The 24,997-nt window shown below is 37.7% G+C and overlaps 6 protein-coding genes, 1 long non-coding RNA gene and 1 pseudogene across 11 annotated transcripts in view; 5 read left to right on the top strand and 3 right to left on the bottom strand.

Moving 5' to 3' along the window:
* LOC104805190 (probable methyltransferase PMT5) overlaps nt 1–452 on the bottom strand; it is a 4,445-nt gene extending 3,993 nt beyond the window's left edge. Inside the window, exons 1-2 of one of the 2 annotated variants that reach the window (XM_010529653.2) lie at nt 338–452; nt 7–46 (exon numbers count right to left, since the gene is read on the bottom strand). The gene's annotated coding sequence lies outside the window, so the exon portion shown is untranslated. Of the gene's footprint in view, nt 1–6; nt 47–135; nt 263–337 lie in introns of those variants that run through there. The other variant, XM_010529655.2, reaches the window with a different exon arrangement.
* Nucleotides 453–999: 547 nt separating this feature from the next.
* LOC109116334 lies at nt 1,000–2,550 on the bottom strand (annotated as a pseudogene).
* A 208-nt stretch (nt 2,551–2,758) lies between these two features.
* LOC104805188 lies at nt 2,759–5,239 on the top strand. The gene is made up of 3 exons (XM_010529651.1): nt 2,759–2,914; nt 3,566–3,721; nt 3,807–5,239. The coding sequence occupies exons 2-3, from the start codon at nt 3,577–3,579 to the stop codon at nt 5,075–5,077; spliced, it is 1,416 nt and encodes a 471-aa protein (XP_010527953.1). The 5' UTR covers nt 2,759–2,914; nt 3,566–3,576; the 3' UTR covers nt 5,078–5,239.
* A 1,619-nt stretch (nt 5,240–6,858) lies between these two features.
* Nucleotides 6,859–8,819, top strand: LOC104805187 (putative SNAP25 homologous protein SNAP30). Of its 3 annotated transcripts, XM_010529648.1 has the most exons (7): nt 6,859–6,983; nt 7,120–7,152; nt 7,408–7,806; nt 7,924–8,017; nt 8,104–8,237; nt 8,346–8,443; nt 8,521–8,819. In XM_010529648.1, the coding sequence occupies exons 3-7, from the start codon at nt 7,441–7,443 to the stop codon at nt 8,639–8,641; spliced, it is 813 nt and encodes a 270-aa protein (XP_010527950.1). In that variant the 5' UTR covers nt 6,859–6,983; nt 7,120–7,152; nt 7,408–7,440; the 3' UTR covers nt 8,642–8,819. The 3 variants fall into 3 exon arrangements, with proteins under 3 accessions (XP_010527950.1, XP_010527948.1, XP_010527952.1); XM_010529646.1 differs by lacking the exon at nt 7,120–7,152 and having other exon boundaries at nt 6,860–6,983; XM_010529650.1 differs by lacking the exon at nt 7,120–7,152 and having other exon boundaries at nt 6,862–6,983; nt 8,511–8,819.
* A 962-nt stretch (nt 8,820–9,781) lies between these two features.
* On the top strand, nt 9,782–10,346 carry LOC104805186. Its single transcript, XR_770446.2, has 3 exons — nt 9,782–9,934; nt 10,006–10,126; nt 10,243–10,346. It is a non-coding gene; the product is annotated as an uncharacterized LOC104805186 (long non-coding RNA).
* Nucleotides 10,347–18,080: 7,734 nt separating this feature from the next.
* On the top strand, nt 18,081–18,363 carry LOC104805946 (nodulin-related protein 1; the record flags this gene model as incomplete). The annotated part of the gene is made up of 1 exon (XM_010530666.1): nt 18,081–18,363. A coding segment is annotated over one exon (255 nt), but the record flags the coding sequence as incomplete, so codon positions are not given.
* A 421-nt stretch (nt 18,364–18,784) lies between these two features.
* On the top strand, nt 18,785–21,222 carry LOC104805183. The gene is made up of 9 exons (XM_010529643.1): nt 18,785–18,917; nt 19,079–19,458; nt 19,588–19,647; nt 19,803–19,897; nt 20,016–20,188; nt 20,320–20,432; nt 20,586–20,631; nt 20,748–20,788; nt 20,869–21,222. The coding sequence occupies exons 2-9, from the start codon at nt 19,123–19,125 to the stop codon at nt 21,025–21,027; spliced, it is 1,023 nt and encodes a 340-aa protein (XP_010527945.1). The 5' UTR covers nt 18,785–18,917; nt 19,079–19,122; the 3' UTR covers nt 21,028–21,222.
* LOC104805184 (pentatricopeptide repeat-containing protein At2g03380, mitochondrial) lies at nt 21,141–23,556 on the bottom strand. Of its 2 annotated transcripts, XM_010529645.1 has the most exons (2): nt 21,614–23,556; nt 21,141–21,511 (listed from the first exon to the last, which is right to left on the bottom strand). In XM_010529645.1, exons 1-2 carry the CDS (start codon nt 23,515–23,517, stop codon nt 21,403–21,405), a joined length of 2,013 nt encoding a protein of 670 aa, XP_010527947.1. In that variant the 5' UTR covers nt 23,518–23,556; the 3' UTR covers nt 21,141–21,402. The 2 variants fall into 2 exon arrangements, with proteins under 2 accessions (XP_010527947.1, XP_010527946.1); XM_010529644.1 differs by having other exon boundaries at nt 21,141–23,556.
* Between the last annotated feature and the right edge of the window lie 1,441 nt (nt 23,557–24,997).

The following is a 24,997-nucleotide window of genomic DNA, read 5'->3' as shown; positions in this document are numbered from 1 at the left end:
GAATGCCGATTGCAGAAATGGAACTGGGATGCCGCAGATCAACCACCTGCAATTAAATCTCGCGGATTAAAATTAAAATTCAGAAAAAGAGAAACTTTCCTTTTGTAGTCATTACATAATGAAACGAAAACGAACCTACTTTTCTTCACAAATTCTAGTTATCATCAACAAAAAGAACCCAGAAAAGCTTTCCGATTCTGTCCAGGAACCGGAATCTCAAATTCGAAAAGACGAGATCTTGAAAATGGTAAAGATGACAAGAGATCGGATTCAAAAAATGTCAGAACTAATCATCAACGACGAAGACGCAATCAATTAGGGTTTTTGAGGTGCGTACCATTAATGGGTCGTCGAAAAGGATTTAGATTTCGATTCAGAAGCCGGAGAGAGAGAGAGAGAGAGAGAGTCCAGTTTTGTGGGGGCTGTGAGCTCCTGCTCTGCGTAGAGTTCGTTTATGATTGATGCGAATAAATGTGCAACCAAGCAGCACTAATTGATTCGCAACTAAATTTAATTAATATGAATTAACTAATTAATTAGATCTGTAAAAAAGGTTGTAACTTTTATTACAAGAAAATCATTGTGTTCTCCTGCAAGAAACAAAGCAACATAGTGCGTAGCGGCCGAAGGAATAATTGCAGATAATGGTATTGCTGCTTTGCAGATTCCACATTTAATAAATTGGGTATTTTGGTCTCTTTTATCATATTATTGTGACACATTTTTGTATAAACATTATTGCGACACATATTAGTTCACAAAAATACGTTTATATCAATACGTGAAGTTGTAATGGGAATTGGCTCATTTTTCAATGGCCTAAATTGAACAACCGCCATGCATAATCAAATAGTAATTAATTGGGGAAGTCTTTGTATCTTACTAATCTAATTACCCGAGTTGGTCAATCACTATTAAAGAAAGGCTTGTATATGATTAAATTGTAATATATATATATATATATTATATTTAATGAAAAAAAAGGTAAAGAGAAACAAATGAAAGCGTCAAACGGGTCATTTTTTTTTTCTGTCCATCTCATGTTAAAGAAACAATGGCAGTTTTGGCTTACTGCATGGAACTCCCCCTTTTACTGCCAAGCAACATTATTACACACAGACACACACAAACAACGGTAAAAACATCTCCTTTGTCTTTCGTACAACGCCAATAACTTCAGATACAATAATCACATACCAACAAAACAAAAAACAATTTCTGCCCATAATTTAATCGGGAAAAAAAGGGATCAAGCGTGATTCCAGGCAAGGTTTCAAGAACAAAGAGAGCTCAACTGGTCTGGAGTCTCTTTCCAGTTCCCACAGTCCCATCAAGAGCTTGTGTTTCCACAAAGAATTCGCCTCTGTATCCATTAGAGCAGGAGAGGATTTTTCTATTCCACCTCCGGAAGGGTATAGTTCAAAGAGAGGAGAATCCCATCTGTTTCGTCTCTCGGGTTTCTCAAATCTTCAAAATGTTACCAAATTATGATGCCTCTCCTTTTTCTCTGCGTTCCTTATTCCATTGTCTGCAATGGTTTTCATCCATGTCACAGTACAGAACACAATATCGAATGCCAGTGGCACGAGCCAAGCACCGTAACTCGTATCTGTAACCCTTGATGCTGTTCAACGGATCAACTATAAGAATGCTGTCTCTTGCAACCGATCTATCAATTTCTGACTCAAGCACTCCCCCCTAAGATTCTTCTCCGCTGGCATGTTGACAAAGCTCTGATTGCGACTTTGCGAGCAAGATTCTTCTCCGCTCGTCAACGATCCTGACCGTCTGTTTCGATTCTGATCATTTCATGGCTTTGGATACTGAAACTGCAGCCATTGATTTTCTAATACAAGGTTGTCCACAAATCACAACCAGTGCCATGGTTTTTTTTAATAACCAGGATAGTTCCCACCCCTTCAACCTTTGTATATGAACCATTTTGATCCAGAAATTATATCCTCTACATCAGTGGAATCAGTGGAATCGAACCAGACTTGAATATGACCTTTTATCATCTCAAGCACTACCAACTATTGGGTACCAGCGCCATTGGATACACATAACTTCTCAACACAAACACATGTCTACAGATTCAAACAGTTCTATAGAGCATGATAAACATATGACGGAAAAGGGCAACGCAGACCATATGCAATATCAATTGAAAATTCCAGAAATCCTCCAAACAATGAAACCACACATTAGGATCAATCCCACACTAAAACCTGAGACTAATGCATTATTACCCAAATGATCGAATGCAGAAAAGGGGTGTAAGATCATCATCATAGCAACAATCAAAAGCACGACAAAATCGATCCCTGCTGAAACTCCCCATGAATCAAAAGAATCATATTTACCTGTTCTGTTCACGAATAGCCTCAAGGAAGATATTCCCACGCCTCCCAAAAACCAAAAATACGCCCACCACGGTAATCTCCGGCAGCAATAGAGCGAAGGTTGCAAATTTTGGTAACGTGAGGTGAGATTGGGAATTGGGAATTTAGGGTTTATGGAATCAAGTCCCGAGGTGAGAGCTCCAAATTCTAATCCGGTCGGACCGGTTTGTTCCGGTTTGCAACTGTTAACTAAATCAATTTTGGTTTTTTGTTAAAACGCGTGTACGTAGATGTGCACACAATGTGCAAGTTGATAGGCAAGTACTTGTAAATCGCGAGGGTATTTTCGTGATTTAGTGTGCTTTCAGAATAAATAAGGTACAGCTCATTCGAAGTGGTCTCGGTATCCGAATCAACCCGGGTTTCAAAATCGGATCTTCTTTCTATTCGAAAACCACGATTTCTAACCCTAGCCGCCTCCGAAATTTCCCCAATTTTTTCGTCGCCAGATTTTTTCGTCAAATTTCTCGCTCTGATCCTCTCCTTCTTCCAGATCGACGTTCGTTCTGATTGTAATTTCCTATTTCCTCTCTGTTTCTTCTTTCGATTGATACCTGTTTTGATTTTAGCCCCTCTCGGTGGTCAAATCTAGGGTTTGGATATGCTTTTCATCATCGAGACCTCAAAACGTTAGATCCTGTTAGGGGTTCGTCTAAATATCGATTCATTTCAGTACCCGTCTCGATTTCGGATATAAATTTCGAGTTTCCTTTGATTTTTTTCAGTTTTCTGTTCTTGGCGCCCCTAGGGTTGCTAGATCTATAAATTATCAGAGGGCTTTTGTCTTTTCTTTTGAAATTTAGGCGATTCGTCGTTGTTTAATTCGTAATTTGGTGATTTTGTCGTCAATTGAAATCTAGGGTTAGGGTTTCGTTTAAAATTGGGGATTTTTTAATTTTCTGAAATTAAATTGGGGAAACATATTTTCCTGTTGTTAATTTGTCGTGAGACTCCAAAATTTTTCAATTCCCACCATACCCATCAAAGTTTCTAGAATTTTCCATTAAAAGCAAGTGGCTTTAGTAGAATAGTGTACATATCTACAGCTAATTATTACCTTGCCTATCAGGTTTTAGGATATAATTACACTTACACATGCGGGTTAAAATTATGACATTCAACGTCAAGTAACTAACTTTAGTCCTTCATGTTCCATTGTACAGGTCAAATAAAAATGGGATTGAAGCGCCCTTTTAATGCCGAGGAGGTGCAGGAGTTGAACTTGAAGCACGCAAGACCACTTACTTATGACAATGACTTGACCCAATTAGATGTAGTTTTTCCATATCACGTTTCCTCGAGGAAGCCCAGTGTCATAGGTAATAATACATCAATTGGTTTTTCTTTGTTCTGAGACGGCTTAGTAGCATGCTGAACTATGGTTTTGTCTTGCATTGTGTGTAGAGGAAATGAGTGACCTATGCAGGTCTGAAAGTGAGGATGAGATTGAAGGTGATACTTGGAATGAAAATGCAAGTTCGTTTGAGGAGGATGCTGGGTCTGGTGCAACGATTCAGTCATCCCTCTCTCATGAATCACCTGATTCAGTTTTCCCCTGGAGACCTCTTTCCCCTGTGGAGAATGATTATTTCTGTCTTATGGATCGCTCTCCAAGAAAGCAAGTTCCGATTGGGCCTAATTATCAGGCTGTCATCCCCGAATTTGGTAGGCCTGTCAAGGAAGAGATTCTGGATGAAGACGAAGAAAGACTGATGGGAAAGTGCACAATTCCAGCTCCTGATGGCAATGTATCGGGAACTGAGGTTTGCGTAATGGGTAAAGGAAGAAACGATTGCCTCTGCTGGGACAAGGGCACTGTCAGATGTGTGCGACAGCACACCATGGAAGCCAGGGAAGACCTGATGGAAACTATTGGGTATGAAAAATTTGTGAAGTTAGGTTTCTGTGAAATGGGGGAGGAAGTTTCCCGCAAGTGGACTGAGGAGGAGCAGGACCTCTTTCATGAGGTGGTTTACTCCAATCCAGCTTCACTGGATCGGAATTTTTGGAAGCACCTAGAGGCGGCATTTCCTTCACGAACTATAAACGAACTCGTGAGCTATTATTTTAATGTATTCGTCCTGCAAAGACGAGCCGTCCAGAACCGTTGCCAAAGCCTGGACATTGACAGTGACGATGATGAATGGCGAGCGGACTATGATACCTTTTATGGAGCCCAAGCTCCTCCAGGTGAGGAAGAAGACTCTTTCCTGGGGTCTTCTTTTCACCGGCACACTGGCCAGGAATACAAGAAAAGCCTCTCGCATGGAGATAACAATGGTGAGAGCAACTGCAGTGATGATAATGACAGTGACAACAACAACAACATAGATGGTGACAGAGGAGGCCATATGGATAAGGTTTCAGGCAACGATGGGGAAGCAGCGACAGCAGAAGATGGGTCGTGCATGTCTTTGGAGTTCCAACCTGGTTTGGTCTACACTCGTAGTCCTAAGGGAAACAAAGAGAAACCCGACACGGGGAAATGTTGGCACCACCATAGGTTTGATGGGTGCTGCGATATTGTGAACCAGTTGTATTCATTCGATGCATGCGACACAAGACTGCTGCCAAACCCTTGGACCAAGAGCGTGGATCTTCTACCGACATCGAACATGATTGAGGAGATATTCGGACTAGATGCCTGGGAAGATCATTCCGAGGGAAGTAAATGAAGGGTTCTTCAATGGTGTTCGTCTTCTCTTCTTTGTAAATGGGATTATTTAAGAAGCACAAGTTGTAAAGCGAAGCCATGATTTTGTTTTTTTTTTCCCTTCTCTCTTGTATATCTAAATTACTTTCTCCTGAAAAAAAAAATGTAGAAAATTTTGTGAAAAGCCTCTCAGATTCTGTAATAGCCAAACTTTCTGGTTCTCCTGTAGAACTCGTTTGTACAAATCTTTTGATGGCAAAGAGGGTTTCGTCTTACAAATTGTTATGTAACTCCCAAGAGGAGATCTTGGCCGCAAGCATATAATGGATCTTCCCTTGATTTCTTGGAACAGAAGAAAGATTTTCTTGGTTGCTCCTCTTATATATATATGTGCTGTTAACCTCCTCCATCAACTACTCATTTCCCCATTGTTCTGATTTCTCCCTCTCTCCGTTTTCCGGCGGAATATAATTAAAAGGCCGATTTCACTTTCTTGCTTCTTCGCCGGATCTTTGCACCGACCAAGTAACACGTGTTTGAATTTGATTCGGCCCAGAGCCATGGAATCACCGATTGAGAAAGGTGAAGACAAGGAATCTCACAAGAGCGCTGAAGCAGCACGAGGAGGAGGAGAAGTTGAGGAAGAAGTTAATGTTAGTGTGAGCGATTGGAAGAGTAAACACCCTAACACTATGACTATGAGGACATATTCAAGAAAAAGGAAGAGACTTTCGGATGACGTTGAGATCTTTTCAGGTTCAAAGAAAAAGAACCCAGAAATGCAAAATCTGTTGCCATTTCGAAATGCGGATAAGGAGGCGAAAACAGAATCTGTAGATCCAAGAATCTCTTCACGGAAGAACACTTTGGAAGTGACACACAAGCCCGATGATGGTGATGGAGAAAGAACGGATCTTGACACGGCAGAATCAAGAGTTTCTGGTGACGGGATTAACAAAAGTCAGCAACTTGGAGGGTCTGAATCTGAATCTGTGCCCGGAAAGACAGCGGAGGATGCTGCTGAATCTTGGAGAAGCGAAAGCTCGGCAGATGAAGCGAGCGAGAGATCGGACTCGAAAGAACAGAAGAGAGAGCACATTTCCAGTTTGATCGATCTTAATCTCCCTGTCCATGATGATGAATCCGCATCAGATACAGGGGATAATCCTCTCAGGAGATTGAACTTGAAAACACGAAGGAGAGAGCATGTTTCCGATCTGTTCGATCTGAAAGATCTTAATCTCCTGCCCGAAGCAGGAGGGAATCCTTTCGAGAGATTGAACTGGGAAGAGCAGAAGGAAGAGAATGGTCGGAGGGATCGCATAAGGCTGCATCAATGTGGTAGAACAAATACCAAAGCTGCAACTAAGAGGGATAAGCCCACGTTCGACCTTAATTTTCCAATTACAGCGCCTGAAGATGAACAAGACTTCCTCATGGAAGGATTGGTAGAGAGGTGTCGGTTATATCAATTGGTATGAACATTTTTTCTCTTCTTTCACTGTATACTTCTCTTCGGTTCTTTCACAGTAATGTGTGGAGATTGTCTCTGTTGATTAAACTGTAATGCTGAAAATAGAATCAGTCACCAGATTCTTTTCGTAAAGTCAAGAAATTTCAGAAGAGGCTCTAAGAAAATTCAAAAAAAAAAAAAAGAATTTTCAGACATTGACCATTGAGATTGCCATGGAGTTGGTCTTGGCCTTGAATTTCCTCGTTTTCCACTTTGTGTAAATCCAAATATTCAGACTTTTAGAAACTTCTGTTTCGGAGAGAGGCTTTGGGGACTCACGGTCAGATTGTACGGGAGAGATGGTGAGAGAGAGAGAGAGAAAGAGAGAGAGAGATGCTCTTTACCCGTCGTGAAGTTCAAAAATTTCGATAATCGTTGTCAAGTCTGCATCTTTGGACAGCCACTTTGATCTTAGGTGATTTTTTCTTCTGATTTTATCCTTTTTATTTGATTTCTCAAACGATTTGATCCATGCCCTTTGCTTATCCTCTGCGTTTCCATCCGTTCCTTATCGTGAATTCGATTTTTTTTTTTCAATCTTTGACAAAAAGAGTTCTCTCTCGGATTCTCCAATCCATATACAGGTTAATTTCTCAAAGTTCAATCCTTTTCATGCATTTTCTGGAAACTCATATGGGATTTCATCTCTTGTTATGCTATAAACCCGAAACGATTTCATTCAATTTCGTCTCTCGTCATATTTTAGTGACAGATAACTTGCCATGTTCATCGTGAAAACAGTTATGTCTCAGATTCTTCACGCCAAATCGTAGTTCTGGAGATTGTATGAACACATCCTTTCCCTGCAAGTATATGATGAAACCCGTTTCATTTCCCAGGTTCTGCAAATCGATTTTTGTTGTTGATAAAAGATGTTTGGGCTTTTCAAATCGCCGGGAAACAAGCTTCCAAACGAATCGAACGGCAAGGGGACGATAAACGAGGGGAGACGAACTTCCTCAGAGCCTATCCTTATGATCCCGGAGTTCGGCAGGGAAGATTATTACAAGAGCGAGTTCCGAGACTCTGGTGGATTGCAGAGCCAGACTACAGAAGAACTCGAGAACTATGCAGTGTACAAGGCCGAGGAAACGACCAAGAACGTTAACAACTGTCTGAAAATCGCGGAAGATATAAGATCAGATGCCACGAGAACGCTCGATATGTTGCATCAGCAAGGCGAACAGATCAACAGAACTCATGTCATGGCGATTGAGATGGATAAAGATCTCAGCCGGGTGAGTGTTCTTCTTGTCTGATCTCTGAAAACCAATGTCGGATCAGATTCAAGAACATAGAATGGGAAAAAGGAGATAGAACCAGGGTTTTGCTCATCATGGTCTCGATAAAATCAGGGTGAGAAGCTTCTGAACAACCTGGGAGGAATGTTCTCCAAGCCATGGAAGCCGAAGAAGAACAAACAAATCACGGGGCCTATGATCACTCCCGGTACTACATAACATTTTATGCATTTCAGATCATTAACTAAATCATGCTTGGAATTAATATGATAGTTAATTGTTATAATCTTGTAGATAATCCGAGCAAACAGAGCGAGAATCGCAAGGAGCAGAGAGAAAAACTTGGTCTGGTTCCCGCAGGAAACAAAGGCAGATCACACAGCCAAACTCCACCTCCAGAACCAACCAATGCGCTGCAGAGAGTCGAGGTCTGTTGACATCTCAGAATATATATAAGTTAGAAGCTATATGAGTTGATTTATATTCAATTTTGATCTCTGGATACAATACAAGGATTATAAATTGTGTGGTTGCAGCAAGAGAAGGCTAAGCAAGAAGATGGACTGTCTGATTTAAACGACATCCTGGGAGATATGAAGAGCATGGCTGTCGACATGGGAAGTGAACTCGACAGGTCTGTCATATATACATGCATGCATACGTACATATACTATATACATACATGATGGTGAGATTTGCAGGCAAAACAAGGCCCTTGATCATCTCAGCGACGATGTTGATGAACTCAACTCTCGCGTCAAAGGCGCTAATCAACGTGCTCGTCATTTGCTTTCTAAATGAGACACACATACATACACATACAAAATCATAACTTTTGTCAATATACGTGTATAGATACACGTACTTTTGTATATTTTTCTTGCCCATCTCTTCCTTTTTTTTTCTTGGGATAATATTCTGCTGTAACTCTTTCAAGTTTTCCGGCATTGATAGCTTTCATGTATACGTGTAACTTTTTTTTTTTTGCATTAGGAGTTATATTCGCCATACATTATTGTCAATTAAGTTTTGCCCTTATAATTAAATCTATATATATTAATAAAGGAGTTTAAAGGATTGTGGTGAAGCCACCTAAGTATCCTATGTGTCATTTTGTTTAATTTTGATTGGATATTGATTATCAATATAATTTTGGTATTATAATAGACTATTATTAATTGTTACACATCAATAATTTTAAAATATTAATAAATTATTATAATTATAAAAAACTATATTTAAAACTATATTTATTATATAAAATACCTATCACTTTTTAAATTTTTATATTTATTTTTTATATTGATTCTTTTATGTTAATAAAAATAATAAATAAAACATTACATGAAAATTTTGAGATGAATCATATAAAAAAATGTCAATAATTATTATTATAATTAAAAAAATACAAAAATACCAACTTCATTAGATATAAAAAACGGTCATTTTAACATGATCATGGAGTAGACGACAATAAATTCAATTAGTGTTTAAAACTTCATTATGTAAAAAATTAAAACAAAAACAAAAAACGGTGGACGTTACACTTTCTAATTGATTTCATATTGATTAACCCACTAATCATCTTTTTAACGCTCCCATTACACTTTTTTATTGATTCAAATATCCCACTAATTATTTTTATTACATAACATTTAATATTTATTTTTTTCTATACACTTAAACGTCTGTATTCCTATATAACACCACCCAATCAAAAACGATTCAGAGTCACACCACCGGGTATCCACGCTTTCGCACCCGCTACGTCGCCCAACAACCACGACTTCATCGCGGTTGCCACTCGGTGACCCGGCTCGGATATCCGCCACGTAGAACTGTTCGACCTGAAAAGGAAAGATTTCATCGAGTTGACTCGTCTGGTGTCGCCAAAGAGTCACCATTTCAACCCGTTTCTCTCCCCTAATTCGACACGGGTCGGATACCACAGTTGCAGAGGGCAGGCCAACGGACAGACAACGTCTTCGCTTCTCCTCGAGAACATCAAATCATCATCGCCCGACCTTTCTCTCTTCAGAATCGAAGGTGGGTTCCCGTCGTTTTCGTCGGCCGGTGACCGTATCGCATTCTTCACATACACTGGTGTCTACGTCGTGAACGCTAGGTAAACTAATTTTACCAACATTGACTTCGTTAAATTTTTCTAATGTAAATGACATTGAAAAAACAAAACAGACAGCTGAAGTTGCCAAAAGACAAGCACGTGTGCGAGAAGCACCATTCCCAGAAAATGCCGCAAATATCCAATTAGCAGAAGCAAGGATGCACGAGTTGAAAGCGAATATGTCAGTTTTTGGTAAAGAAGAGTGCTGTTGTTGAAGCTAATCAACACAAATTGTCTTTCCAAAAGGTGATAATTGTTTTCATTATTAACCGCTAACTAAAATTCAATGAATGTGAATTTTTTGCAAGGATCGGAATGAGAAGTATCACTCAATAAAGTAAAGAGAGAAATTGGTAAGGAGGTGAGATTTCTTCAAGATTACATAACTCATTCCAAATTCAATGGGTAAATTCATGTTTTTCTCTTCAATTACAAGTGGATGTGAGTTACATATTACAACTGTATCTCTGTTTCTGACTTCGATTTTGAAAAAAAAAAATGTCTGATCTTTGTATTTGTATGCGGTTGTGATGGATAATTTCAAGATTCAAATACGAACAAAGGAGATAATGCATTTGCAAGTGGAATTCAAGTTTGAAGTTCATTGACAATATAAGAAAAGTGACTATATACATACACACGCATACACCCACACTTATATCTATATACATTAGAAAGTTCATGTATTTTTTTAATAAAATTCAAAATTCATTTATTTATATAGAAGTTTTTGGAAAGTTGGTGAATTTTTATGTAGATATAATTATTATGAATTTTTAATAAATTTAAAATATATGATTTTAAATATAAATATAGTAATACAGATTTTGTGATAAAATATGCTTTAAATGTAATTTATTTCTTTTAAAAATTACATTGTGATATAATATCATTATCTATGTGTCACTTTTTTAATTCTCATTTATATATTAAAATGCTCATTAAAAAATATTCATTAACTATTTCTTTTATATATAAAAAAGGATATTTAATATATCAAAGATGTGATTTAATAAAATTAATAAAATATTTAAATATTTCTAAAATATATATATATATAATGTAAATGAATATATGATTTACGAATATTTATATATTCCTAAATTACATTTAAATGAAAAAATATAATTTATAATAAACTAAAATACTAATTATATAACTAAAATAATTGATTATAGTTTATAATGTTTGAAGGATTATTGTGATTTTCTTAATTCTCATCTAATTATAAAAAATAAACGGTTGTGTATGAGTAAATGGAAAAATTCAATTATATTTTTCATACATTCATTATTTTAATTTCGAATCATATTACCGGAGTAAAAAATTAAACTATTGAAGTCGTACATCTCATATTACAACATTTTTCAGTGAAAAAGTCACTAGGGAATGACGTGTTCATATAGAGATATAAAAAAAACCCGAGATCCGTTGTCCGGTCCGAATCCGGCCCGAAAATCAATGGGTTTGGGCCTGAATTGGAGTCTAATAAATAACATAATGTATATAAAATTATAATATCATTAGTATGGAATATTTATTAGGATTAAAAATATAACAATTTAATATTTAAATAAACTTTTTTATTATATAAAATTTTAAAATTTAGCGTTTAAATTTTCTGAAATCAAAATATATATATTAATAAATGTTTTTATCAATATATATATATATTAATTTTTTTTATTTATATGATTTTTTAATATATTTTTATAGTTTATTTTTTGTTTGTTAATTTTTTTTTTAAAGTTCAAGCCTGAAGTCCGGGCCAAACCCGAAAAAAGTCCACAGGGCTGGGTTTCGGGCCTAAGATTTTAAGTCTACACATGTTTCGGGCCGACCCACAATTCTCAGGACTTGTGTCGGACTCGGGCTGGGCCGGTCCGACCCGACCATTTTGACACCCTATGTTCATATGTTACATTCCAAGATCTTGACAAACATTATTCATTCAATACAACATCTATCTTATCTAATAATAATGCCAATAATTTACTAAATATGGTGTTGGTAGTATCAATTAACAAATATAAATTTAAAAATAAAATGATAGCATTCGATAAATGTAAAAAAATATCCATTACATCTAAATTTATAAAATTTTATACTAAAAAATTCATAAATTATTATTTCTAAATGCATTAATGAAAAAGATGCAAAGAGATATATGGTCGAGTCGGGTATCCTAATTTCGGGTATCCGACTAATGTATAAGATGAAATCGGGTTTAAGTCTTAAAAAAGTCTGAGATTAGGGTAGTTAGATTCGGATTCGGGTATTACCTGCGGGTACCCAAAAATCATAGATTTACAATTTCATCCTTATATTTTGAAAGAATAACACTAAAACCTAAGATTAATTTTACATTGCTCTCTCCTACTTTTTTTCCAGAAGCCGTCTCCCACTTCCCCATTCCATCTCGCTCCATTTCTCTCCTCTCTCTCTCTCCACTTCTTTATCTCTCCTTTCTTCTGATCGTTTTCATGTGCACGTACTTCTCATTTCTCCTTCATCTCTAATCTACTTTAGTTTCATATGGTTTTCGAGTCAGTGTGAGTTTGTGAAAGAATTACTCTTAGATATTTTTTGGCTAATAACTTTCTTTGTTTTTTGATTACCTATGACATCTTTCATAAATAATTAAAATATGATGATTTTGTAATGTTTTTTTATGAATATCATTTATATTTTTTATAACTTGGTTAAAATTGAAAATTTTATGATATTTTTCTTAATATTATATCTGATAAATTTTATATTTAAATTCCGTGTTGGGGTATCCACGGATACTTAAACATTATTTCGAGTACCCGATTTTTGGATACCCGATCAAAACGGTTGCGAGTTTGGGTTTTTAATTTATATGATTTTTGGGTTCGGATTCAGGTTCTGGTAACCATAAAATCGCGGGTACCCGACCCGTTCCCACACCTAGCGTAAAACGTACAATTATATTGATTAAACATGAATCAATGGGTTTGGGCCTGAATTGGAGTCTAATAAATAACATAATGTATATAAAATTATAATATCATTAGTATGGAATATTTATTAGGATTAAAAATATAACAATTTAATATTTAAATAAACTTTTTTATTATATAAAATTTTAAAATTTAGCGTTTAAATTTTCTGAAATCAAAATATATATATTAATAAATGTTTTTATCAATATATATATATATTAATTTTTTTTATTTATATGATTTTTTAATATATTTTTATAGTTTATTTTTTGTTTGTTAATTTTTTTTTTAAAGTTCAAGCCTGAAGTCCGGGCCAAACCCGAAAAAAGTCCACAGGGCTGGGTTTCGGGCCTAAGATTTTAAGTCTACACATGTTTCGGGCCGACCCACAATTCTCAGGACTTGTGTTGGACTCGGGCTGGGCCGGTCCGACCCGACCATTTTGACACCCTATGTTCATATGTTACATTCCAAGATCTTGACAAACATTATTCATTCAATACAACATCTATCTTATCTAATAATAATGCCAATAATTTACTAAATATGGTGTTGGTAGTATCAATTAACAAATATAAATTTAAAAATAAAATGATAGCATTCGATAAATGTAAAAAAATATCCATTACATCTAAATTTATAAAATTTTATACTAAAAAATTCATAAATTATTATTTCTAAATGCATTAATGAAAAAGATGCAAAGAGATATATGGTCGAGTCGGGTATCCTAATTTCGGGTATCCGACTAATGTATAAGATGAAATCGGGTTTAAGTCTTAAAAAAGTCTGAGATTAGGGTAGTTAGATTCGGATTCGGGTATTACCTGCGGGTACCCAAAAATCATAGATTTACAATTTCATCCTTATATTTTGAAAGAATAACACTAAAACCTAAGATTAATTTTACATTGCTCTCTCCTACTTTTTTTCCAGAAGCCGTCTCCCACTTCCCCATTCCATCTCGCTCCATTTCTCTCCTCTCTCTCTCTCCACTTCTTTATCTCTCCTTTCTTCTGATCGTTTTCATGTGCACGTACTTCTCATTTCTCCTTCATCTCTAATCTACTTTAGTTTCATATGGTTTTCGAGTCAGTGTGAGTTTGTGAAAGAATTACTCTTAGATATTTTTTGGCTAATAACTTTCTTTGTTTTTTGATTATCTATGACATCTTTCATAAATAATTAAAATATGATGATTTTGTAATGTTTTTTTTATGAATATCATTTATATTTTTTATAACTTGGTTAAAATTGAAAATTTTATGATATTTTTCTTAATATTATATCTGATAAATTTTATATTTAAATTCCGTGTTGGGGTATCCACAGATACTTAAACATTATTTCGAGTACCCGATTTTTGGATACCCGATCAAAACGGTTGCGAGTTTGGGTTTTTAATTTATATGATTTTTGGGTTCGGATTCAGGTTCTGGTAACCATAAAATCGCGGGTACCCGACCCGTTCCCACACCTAGCGTAAAACGTACAATTATATTGATTAAACATGCGCTTCATCATAAAAAATATATAAATTTACATTGGCAAATTTATTTAATACAAAAATAATTTTATAATATAATAATTTATTGATATTTAAATTCTTTCATTTCTTCGTTCCTTCATATATATATATATATATATAATGATTTCATAATATAATTTTTGCTATATTCATATCAATAAGTTTTCATAACAAAAAGATAAATATTTTATATTACTAATAACAAAAATACCCCGCGCATCGCGCGGGTCTCTCCTAGTCTCTTACAATATTCCGATTAAATGCTTAAAACAATTTCCCAATGAACTTTACTCAATATCAACAAGTTATTGAACACATGATTCAATCAACGAAACATTGAATAGGTATCGGCCTAAGAAATCTGAAAATTGATCATATATATATATATATATATATATATATATATATCAAATGCATTTAATCATCAACTTGTTTAGGTATGGTTGTTTGAAATAATTGTACTTTTGCATGGATACAAGCCTAAAATTCCTAAAACTCATTGAGAATTTAAAGAAGTTTAAAGACAATAAAAACTTACTTGAAAATAATTTGCATATGAATTTTAATTTGGAGTGTAATAGTTTGGGTTGTGGAGGAATATTCCAAAATAAATGTATATTTATATGATTTTTATATTTTGATTTATTCAGTTTGTCTCCCATTTAAATATACAATCAAGAAATTTATTTTTTTCAATCAGAAACTCTGCCACATTGACATAGTACGTAGTAGTTTTCTTCCTTCAATTTCTGACAAGAAATATTTACATCAAGATTTGATTTAGGAATTAATCTGTATACTATACTAGATTCCATGTTTAACTTGGACAGTGAAACATTTCTTGAGTATAGATCTACCATTATATACACATATATAATTCTTAATAGGGGTTTTCATTTGGATTGAAGTTATTGATTTAGTGACCTAAATATCATGAGAGTGTAACTGTGTAAAGGGCTATTTGACATAAGATAATAAAATGTTCAAATTTTAATCGCATATTTTTACCTGCGTTACGATAATGTTTGGCGACGTTTAGATAATGTAGAAAGTCTTCAGCTAATCCGCTAGTTGAAGTGGAGGATTTTAATGCTTCTGTTTGAGATGGAGGCTTCACAAGGACGGAGGGGTGTTATGGTCTTTTAACGCGGGCTTGTAAATGAAACCCTAATTGGGTTTCATCTTCTTGCAATCTGTAATTCGGACGTTTCTCTCTCTTGCGGCTTAAAGCTCCTTCTCTCATCATAATGTGTGTGTGCGTGTCTCCGGAGCCGTTATCGGCAGTTTTCGGCGATGGTATGTGTCTGTAATCCTAGACACACAGCTTCCTCTTCTCGAGACGTAGGTACCGAGGTTCCCCTCGGTACTGAACTCGTATCTTCGGTGTCTCTTGCGTTTCTTTTTCGGATCGGTTCAAACGAGGGTGAATCGGAGTGAATCGGTGAGGGATCGAAGGCCGGTACCACGTACAAGTGGTATCAGAGCCCGGTTGCGGGCAAGGCACGACGAATCGGCGGTGGAATCGCTGTCGAGGTAAGTCGAGGTTCCTGGATCTCGGGTCTGAGCGTTCTAATGCGGTGTTCGAGTTGGTTCAGGCAAGAACCGACATCAGAGAGGCCATCGGTGATAAGATCGGCGGTCAAGAACGGCGGGAACGGCTCAGATCGACGGCGATTGTTGGAAGGGGCTCGGATCTAACTCAGATCGAAGATTCGGGCGAGTTGCGAACTGGCTCAGGTAAGTTTTTGAGTCTACGTGAGTCGATCTATGGGTTGGGTGGGAGAATCGGTGAAAAACCGGGATTTTCCGGCGAAACTCGGCCGTGACTCGTCGAATCGCGACTGAGTCGGGAAATCGGACTGAGTCAACGACCTAGTTAACCGAGTGAACTCGGCAGCTCACGTTTCCGAAATTAGGGTTTTCGGTTTAAACCGGTTTAGCCGGTTTAAATCCGATTGAATAATTAAACCCGGTTCGATTTAAAATCGAACCGATTTAGGTTGGTCAAGTCAAACCGTTGACCAAAATTGGTCAACAGTTGACCGATTAGGTCAAATCGGACCGATTCAGGTCAGTTGGACCGGTTCAGGTCCGGTTGGGGGTCAATTGAACCGGTTCAGGCCGGTTCTGGTCAGTCTAGGTCCGATTTAGGTCAATTGAGTTCGGTTTTAGATCAATTGAGTCCGGTTAGGTCATTCTAGGTCTGGTTTAAGTTAATTGAGTCCGGTTTAGGTCATTCTAGGTCCGGTTTAGGTCAATTGAGTTCGGTTTAGGTCAATTTAGTCCGGTTTAGATCAATCTAGGTCCGGTTTAGGTCAATTCAGACTAGTTTAGGCTGGTTTAGGTCTAAGTTAGGGTCTGATTTGTTCGGTTTTGTCTAGTTCAGATCGGTTTAGGACAATTAAGTCCGGTAGAGGTCAATTTAGGCTGGTTTAGACTTGGTATAGGTCTGATTAGGTCTGTTTTGTCCGGTTAGGGCTAGAATTGTCCGGGTTTAGATCAATTGGGTTCGGTTTAGGTAAATCAGACTCGGTATAGGCTAAAATATGTCTGATTTAGGTCTGGTTTATCGGTATAGGACTAGTATTGATCAGGTTAAGGTCTGAATTCGTGGTTTAGGACCAGATTAGATCGGTTTAGGGTCTAGAGTGTACAATTAGGACTAGAACTAACTGGTTTAGGGTTAGGTTAGTCCAAATTAGGGCTGATGGTGTCTGGTTTAGGACATAGTGGACTGGTTTAGGGTATGTTAGGGTCTGTAGTGATCGGTTTATCCTGTTAGGTCGGTCTAGTATCCAATTTGGCTTGGTTTAGTAAAATACACTAGGGTTAGACCTGTTTTAGATCTCGGTTTAGCTAATATAGGTCATAGATTCCGGTTCTCTGTTCAATATAGGTCTGAATAGGTTGGATTTGACTAAGATTAGCTAGGTAAGAGGTCGGGTTAGACTAAAGAGGCGGGTACAGGTCTGTAGTAGACTGGTTTAATTCGGTATAGGTCTGTAAGTGTTGTTTAGGTCTTGGTCAGGTCTGGGTTAATCCAAATTTGGGTTGGTCTCGCATGGTTTAGATCTGATCAGTAGGTAATTAGGTCAAAATAGACTTGGTTAGGTCTGATTAAAGGTTTAGAATGTCTATAGAGACATTGTCTAGGTCTAATCAGATTAGAATCTGATTATAGATTTAGGTATTATCTAGTTTAGGACTAGATAGGACTCCTAAGTACCTGTTTTGAGTCATAGAGTCCGGTACTTTGACCGGTTAGATCTGATTAGTTGGGATTTAGCTAAAACGGGTTGGTTTAGGGGTTGGTTAAGTCTAGAATCACTAGGTATAGATCTGTAGGGGTTGGTTTAGATCAGGGCAGGTCTGTAGGGATTGGTTCTAGGCGTTTATAGGGTCTGATCAGATGAGAATTAGGTCAATTAGACTTAGTTTAGGTCTGATTAGGGTGCTAAAAGTCTAATCAGGGGTTGGTAAATCAATATGGTTGGCTTAGGTTTGATGAGTAGGACTTTTAGGTGATTGACTAGGATTTAGGGTAACTAATCAGGGGTTGGTTAGGTCAATTAGGATTGACTTAGGTTTGATTAGGTTTCTGGTCTAGTTTGGGTTTTTAGTTGTCTAACTAGGGCTGTTAGGGTCTAGATAACACTTGGGTGCAGATCTACTCGGCGCCGCCGGAGACTACGGCAAGCTCGACGACAAGGCCGGCGTCGGTCAGTACCTCGACAAGGCCGAGAAGTACCTCCACCAGTACGAGACCACTCACCACACCACCACCGGAGGAGCTGCTCCGGCAAATGCTCCCCCGGCCGGAGAACCGGCGGTAAAGAAAGACGATGGGGATTCGGGAAGTGGGTTTGGGGACTACATGAAGATGGCTCAAGGTTTCATGAAGAAGTGATTGTATTAAGCCTATGGTGATAGATTAAGCAAGCAATTAACAACTAGTAATTGTTGATTATGCTATGTAATTTTCCATAAGTATGTTGTCAATTACCGCCGTGATGTTGTGTAAGAAATAATGCTTCTTTGCAATTCTATTGACGACTTTTCTATTTAACGCGTGAAATATTCCCTTTCAGATTTTTGCGCCTGCTAATTGGGGTATAAAATGTACATTACAAATCTGTAACTCAATGAATGAAATACACAAAACATTTGGCGTTCATTTGCAAATAAAGAAATATACGCATATGGAGAATCTGCACCGTTCATTATAATCTTACGTTAAGCCCTGAAGATTTGGTCAGACACGTGGCACGGTAATGCCGAACAATGCCTTTTCCCTCCGTACACCGCATCGTACCTGATCTTTACCTTATCCGCAAGCCATGCCACATTGGTAAAACGAAGCTCCAGAAAAAAAAAAAAAAAAAAAAAAGGGGAAAAAACTGAGAGGACGAAATCTCTCCACATTTCCGGTGAGGTTCCCTGATCATCGGCGACTTTCCACGACACTTATCAGATTTTTCTCGGTGCATTTGTAAGTTTATCCAGTTACAGTTCATCGCCTTCTGGCTTTTGTTCGTTATAGTTTCGTTCTCGAGGAAATTTCATTGCTTCGCGCTTGAGAGGATTCAACTTCGTGTAGAATCTGATTAGAGTATTTTTTTCCCCTGGTTTTTGCTACAATAAATTTCGTAGGATAATTCAGGGGTTAAGAGGAATCGGAATCGGAATCGTTTTCGATGAGAATGGTACAAAGTCAGTCATTAAGCACTTTAAGTTCAATCTGTGGAAGTCCTGGAGTTTATGGATCATGGAGCAATCGTCAGAAGTTGAAGAAGTCTTCAGGTTTGGTTTCTGGGGTCGGTGATCGATGCGTGTGTTATCATCAGATTCTGCGTATATCATCCATTAGAGGACACTCAAGCTCATCAAGGCGAAGAAATTCGAGGGTTGAAGCTGGATGGCCATTTGGAGGGGGTAATCAAGGTTTGGATCCGAGCTCCGAGCGTAGCGAGAGTGCGAATGAGGATATCTTGATTTTCTTCTTTCAGCTAGACTTGGCAACTCGCGTGCAGGTCAGAAGGGTTTTTTTCCCTGGCAATAAATTATTTTCATGTATCCAGTGAAGAAAGCTTCGAGAGATTTTCGAAGGATTTCTTGCAGTCTACTCACAATTTTGAGGTTTTCAATGGTTGGAATGGCAGTATGCACTGAATGTGGAGCAGTATGATATTGCCCAACAGCTACGGAACAAGCTCAATGAGGTATATGAACTGATATGGCCTTTCGTTTGGAAAGCTTTTGCAATCCGCAGATTGGTGTTGAGATGTGTAATGTATGTCTTGACATTAGAATTTTCTAGGAATCGGTGCCTTGTCATGTATAATGCAGAAAAGTTAATAATTTTCTTTGTTGAAAGGTGGAAGAGGAGGCAATGAGGCAGCAAGAGGCGAAAAGAGGATCGTCCTCAAAGAGTGAAGCTCAAGACAAGGCTATTAGCATAATCCGTCTTCGGTAAGCAAATTTTAGTGGTTTGCTTCTCATGATTTTGTACTTCGATAGCTTTCAGACACCACACCGTCCCTTGTCTTTAGACAATGGAGTATATCTTGATCATACTTAAACCTAGCAGTGCAGATCTTCAGATTGCCATTGATAGTGAGGATTATGCTTTGGCTGCTAAGTTACGAGATGAAATTTCAGAACTTGAGGCCGAATCCTTGGCTGCATCTGCAAAAGCTTTGGCTTATGAGAATGCACAATATGCGTTCCGTTTGGGCCAGAAAGTTAGACACAAACTTTTCGGTATATCATCGTATGTGTTACAGCTAGCTTGTATCTTCTGTGCGGGCTCCCTTTGTATGATCATCATATAGGAGATTTGCCCCGAGTTCTTTTCATCTAATTTTGAGTAATAATCCGTTCTATCGTTTTAGGTTACCAAGCTGTAATTTGTGGGATGGATCCGATATGCTGCGAATCAAATTCCTGGATGGAAACTGCCCAGGTTGAGAACTTGCCCCGCGGCTCGAATCAACCATTTTATCAGGTCACCTTCAACAATATTAAATCAAGATTAGGAGCTCATATTAGCACTTTTCAAGAATATTCCTTCGTTACCAACTAAATTTAACTAATGGTTGCAGTACATTTGTACAAAAGAAGACATATAACTAAATAAATCTTCTTGTTTGTGTAGCAGGTCCTGGTAGATGTACACGCAGACCCTAATCTACTTGTGACATATGGTAAGCTACTGTTACACGATCCAATCTCCTCCGCTGTGCCGATATGTAATCACTGACACGACTGCTGTCTTGTATTCCCCTTGTCTGAAGCAAAAACTTGACCTTTGGTATTGCAGTTCCTGAAGATAATTTGTTAGCCCCTGAAAAACCCGACATGGTGAGCAGACTTTTGTATCAAACAATATCCAATCCCTTAATGTTTTATAAGTTTGGCTCTCATGGTGTAAAATTCCACAGGAGAGGTTCGATCATCCGTACATTTCCTTTCTGTTCTATGGAGCAGACACAGCCGGGGATTTCATCCCCATCAAGCAACTGCGCGAGAAGTTCAACAGAAGCCGGTATGAAGTTCCCTTTGATCCACAAGATGAAGATGGGAACAGAAGTGACATTTGAACTCACCAGATATTTCAGCTGTCACAAACAAGAATCTCAATGTTATGGCTCAAACCATCTGGTCTATAAACTTGAGCTCTGCTATAGCATTGTATATATTTGTCAACTCAATCTCTTCTCAACTTGCCGATGTACTTGTTGACTAGATTGTCTGAAATCTTGCTCTACACCAAATAAATTGACCTTTTAGTTTTATTCAAGAAACGCCCTGTCTCTCTATACACTTGAAATCCAGTCTCAAGACAATATCTCTGATCAACCATGCCAAGATATTTATCACCAATCTCATCAATGTCCCATCTTTCTGGCACAAATCATCCACCCATATTCCCACGTTCACGACTTGATGACGGCAAACTTTGAATCTTGTGCACATTACTGACCCAAAGACACAATTCCCGGGTTTAAGTGTTTGCTATGGCCCCGAATCTTGTTCATTCCTCTTTGTTTCATCAATTCTCTAACCTGATTAACCTGATCCCACCTTCCATCCAAAGCATATAAGTTCGATATAAGAACATAATAAGAAGGGTCATTCGGATGTAAACTGAGCATCTTCTTAATTCCCATCTCTCCAAGATCAAACCTGGCATGCAATCCGCATCCATGGAGAAATGCCCCAAAACACCTCTCATCTGGTTGAACAGGCATCTTCTCGATGACATCCAATGCTTCTTCAAGCTTTCCTGCTCGAGCTAGCATATCGACCATGCATGCATAGTGCTTTGTGGAAGGCGTGTACTTATAATCTTTGTACATTGAGCTGAAGTACTTCTTCCCTTCCTCGATCATCCCTGTGTGGCTGCACACAGATAAAATGGATGTGAAGGTCGCTTCATTTGGCTTCTTTTGCCTTTTCAGCATCTCATCGAAAATCTCAAGGGAACCCTTGGTGTCCCCTTGCTTTCCATATCCTCCGATCATGGCGCTCCATGTGATTGTATTTTTCTCCTCCATGGCATCGAAAACAGTGCGAGCATATTCAACATCCCCACATTTGGCATAGAAGTCCAGTAGAGCAGTACCAACATAAACATTGGATGGTGACAAGAAGCCTGATTTTACGGAATAAGCATGAAGAGATGAACCTACGGATAGAGCCCCAAGAGAAGCACAAGCCGATAAGATACTCACAACTGTTACAGCATCGGGTGCAACAGATTCCGAGAGCATGCAATGGAACAGAAGCAACGCTTCTTGGGCAGACCCGTTTTGTGAAAAGCCTGAAATTATAGAATTCCAAGCAACTACATCTTTGTCCGTTTCCATCTCGAAGGCATAGAAAGAATCTCTGTTCTGGTGGCACTTGCCATACATGTTCACCAGAGTGTTTGCAACTGTATGATCCCAAAGACCAAGCTTCAAGGATAGGCTGTGAACTGATCTTCCCATTTCCAGATTGTCCAACTGACCACATCCCGAAAGTACGCCCGCAACAGTGACACAACTAGGCATGATTCCAGCAGATTGCATTTCCTTAAAAAGGCTTAGTGCCTCGTTAGCACAACCATGGTGGGTGTATCCGACAATCATAGCCGTCCACAGAACAAAATCAGCAGAAGAATGCTCGTCAAAGACCAAACGAGCATCGCGAATATCACCACACTTGACATACATATCTAGCAAACATGTCGCCATGTATGACTTGAGGTCCATGCCACTCTTGATCAAATAACCATGTAACCATTTCCCTTGATGTACAGCTCCAAGCCTTGTACAAGCCGCCACTAGATTCCCAAATGTGATTTCATTACCAAGAACCATGTTGTTCCTCATTCGATTAAACAAAATTAATCCTTCTTTTGGACAGTCATTTTGTACATAACCCGCAATCATCGAAGTCCAACAAACTACATTCCTTGAGGAAATGTCATCAAACATTTCACGAGAATTCTTGATTTCTCCGCACTTAGCATACATACATAGGAGACCCGTCAGCACAAAACTGTCGGGATCAGCCACCTTAACAATCTGACAGTGTATCTTTCTTCCTTCATCCAGATCCCGCAGATCACTACATGCGTTCAAGGCCATCGAGAAAACCACATTATCACTAACAAAACCCTTCATCCTCATCCAATCGTAAAATTTCACGACTTCCAAACTCTCTTCGTTCAAGAAGTGGCACCTGAGCATGACCTTCATCGAATAAAGATCTGGTTGAGGAATTTGATCGAACGCCAAACGGGCAACCCTTGTATACCCAAAGCCACCGTATTTACTCACCAACTTCGTAACACACGAAAGATCTCCCATGAATCCGTGAACAGTGAGCAATCCATGGACGCTCCTCAGAGAAACAGCGTTTTTACAAGTACTCAGAAGGAAAAACCACGGGTTGGAAAAAGCGGACTGCATGTAAGTCGCAGCCTCGTCGGCTTCGGGCACAATCATTTCATTTGTTGTCGTGTAAGGGATGCATGTCTCTTGAATCCGACATCTCTTTATCTGAGAAATCCGTCTGCGTAAGAGAGAGATTGAACGGAACATCGGTTCTTCGCGCTCTCATGCGGAGTCCACAACTTTCCGGCGCCGTAATTCTTCCCGCCTGATGTTTGATTTAGCTTGTTTGCTTATATATGAGCTTAGAGAACACATAAAGCCCATTTGAGTCTATGCCCTCCTTGATGGGCCTATCATAGCCCATTAATAAAATTTTTATCGACCAGAATTTTTTTTCTTCTATTATTAAATTATTAAGTCACCATGTCTGGATTTTTTATTTTTCAATCGTTTGGTGTGACAGTATCGTTTTTTATAAAAACTTATTTGATTTTGCGTTTTTATTCTTAGAATCAATTTCCTTTAAAAAATACGCATGGGCCTTAAAACTTTAAAACTATTTAAAACAATATATGTAAATATCGGATTTGTGTCCATTTTAATTTATCTATTTTTGCATATATGTACAAAATTATGTCTCTCGGGTTTGGATTTAGATTTGTTTCCTTTTTTATTGAAACAAATTTATAAAAAAATAAAGTATATTTTATATTATGTTTTTCAATTATTTTTAAAATCGATTAAAATTTAATTAATTTAATTCAATAAAAGTTAAATAAATTAATTTATATATTAATTTCCATTTGAGTATAATTAAGTATTATCAGGATTTGGTTTTCTGCATGCACTCCCAAGCATCTTCAATTGCTCTAATTAAGGATATAGAATTAGGAATCAATAGTTCAAATTATATACGGAAATTATAATTTCCCTTTTTAGATAAATATAATTCCAAAAAAAAAAACGGATTAAGGCATGCAACATTTTATAGCAAAATAATAAATGGGTAGCAAACTGAAATCTGTTCACAAATTAATGTATTATTACTGTATTCCATGTATTTTTATGTGTAATTCCCTTACAATGCCAAATGATGCTGATTTGTTACTTGTTTTTTTAATTAATATAAAAAGATTTCATTAAGAGGAATTCTTCATAATCCATTGCTATAAAATTTCATGAAATGGATCATCTCTCATTTGTTTTATTCTTCTTTCTTCTCATTCTGCCTCTTCTCTGCCACATCATCTCTCCGTACACATACATACATACGTAAAATAATACGCAAAAGAGAAGAAGATTAAAATGAGGAAGACTCCTAATTCATATTCGACCATTGCCTTATTATTCGTGTCGGTCGTATGTCTTCTGTATTATTTCTCTATATCGAAGCTTCGATTCTCATGGTCTGTCGAATTCAATCGAGGTACGAACTAATCATATACTTTGCACCCTAAATTTATAAAATTTTAAATTTGTTTTGGTATTCGGATCTAAAATTTTTATATCTATCTTTTTCATCTATAACACGAGACGGTGAATGTTTCGCCAAGCCGTTTTCAGGTACGTTACAAACATGGGAGCCCGGTCCAACCGTGCGGGTCCCACCACAGACCGGATCAATCACATGCGACCGCTCCCACCTTAACTACGATATCTGCTCGATCAACGGTCCGTGTCTGCTGAA

Source organism: Tarenaya hassleriana, unplaced genomic scaffold (assembly GCF_000463585.1).
Source record: "Tarenaya hassleriana unplaced genomic scaffold, ASM46358v1 Cleome11, whole genome shotgun sequence".
Taxonomy (NCBI): domain Eukaryota; kingdom Viridiplantae; phylum Streptophyta; class Magnoliopsida; order Brassicales; family Cleomaceae; genus Tarenaya; species Tarenaya hassleriana.
This window is presented reverse-complemented; position numbering and strand designations above follow the sequence as displayed.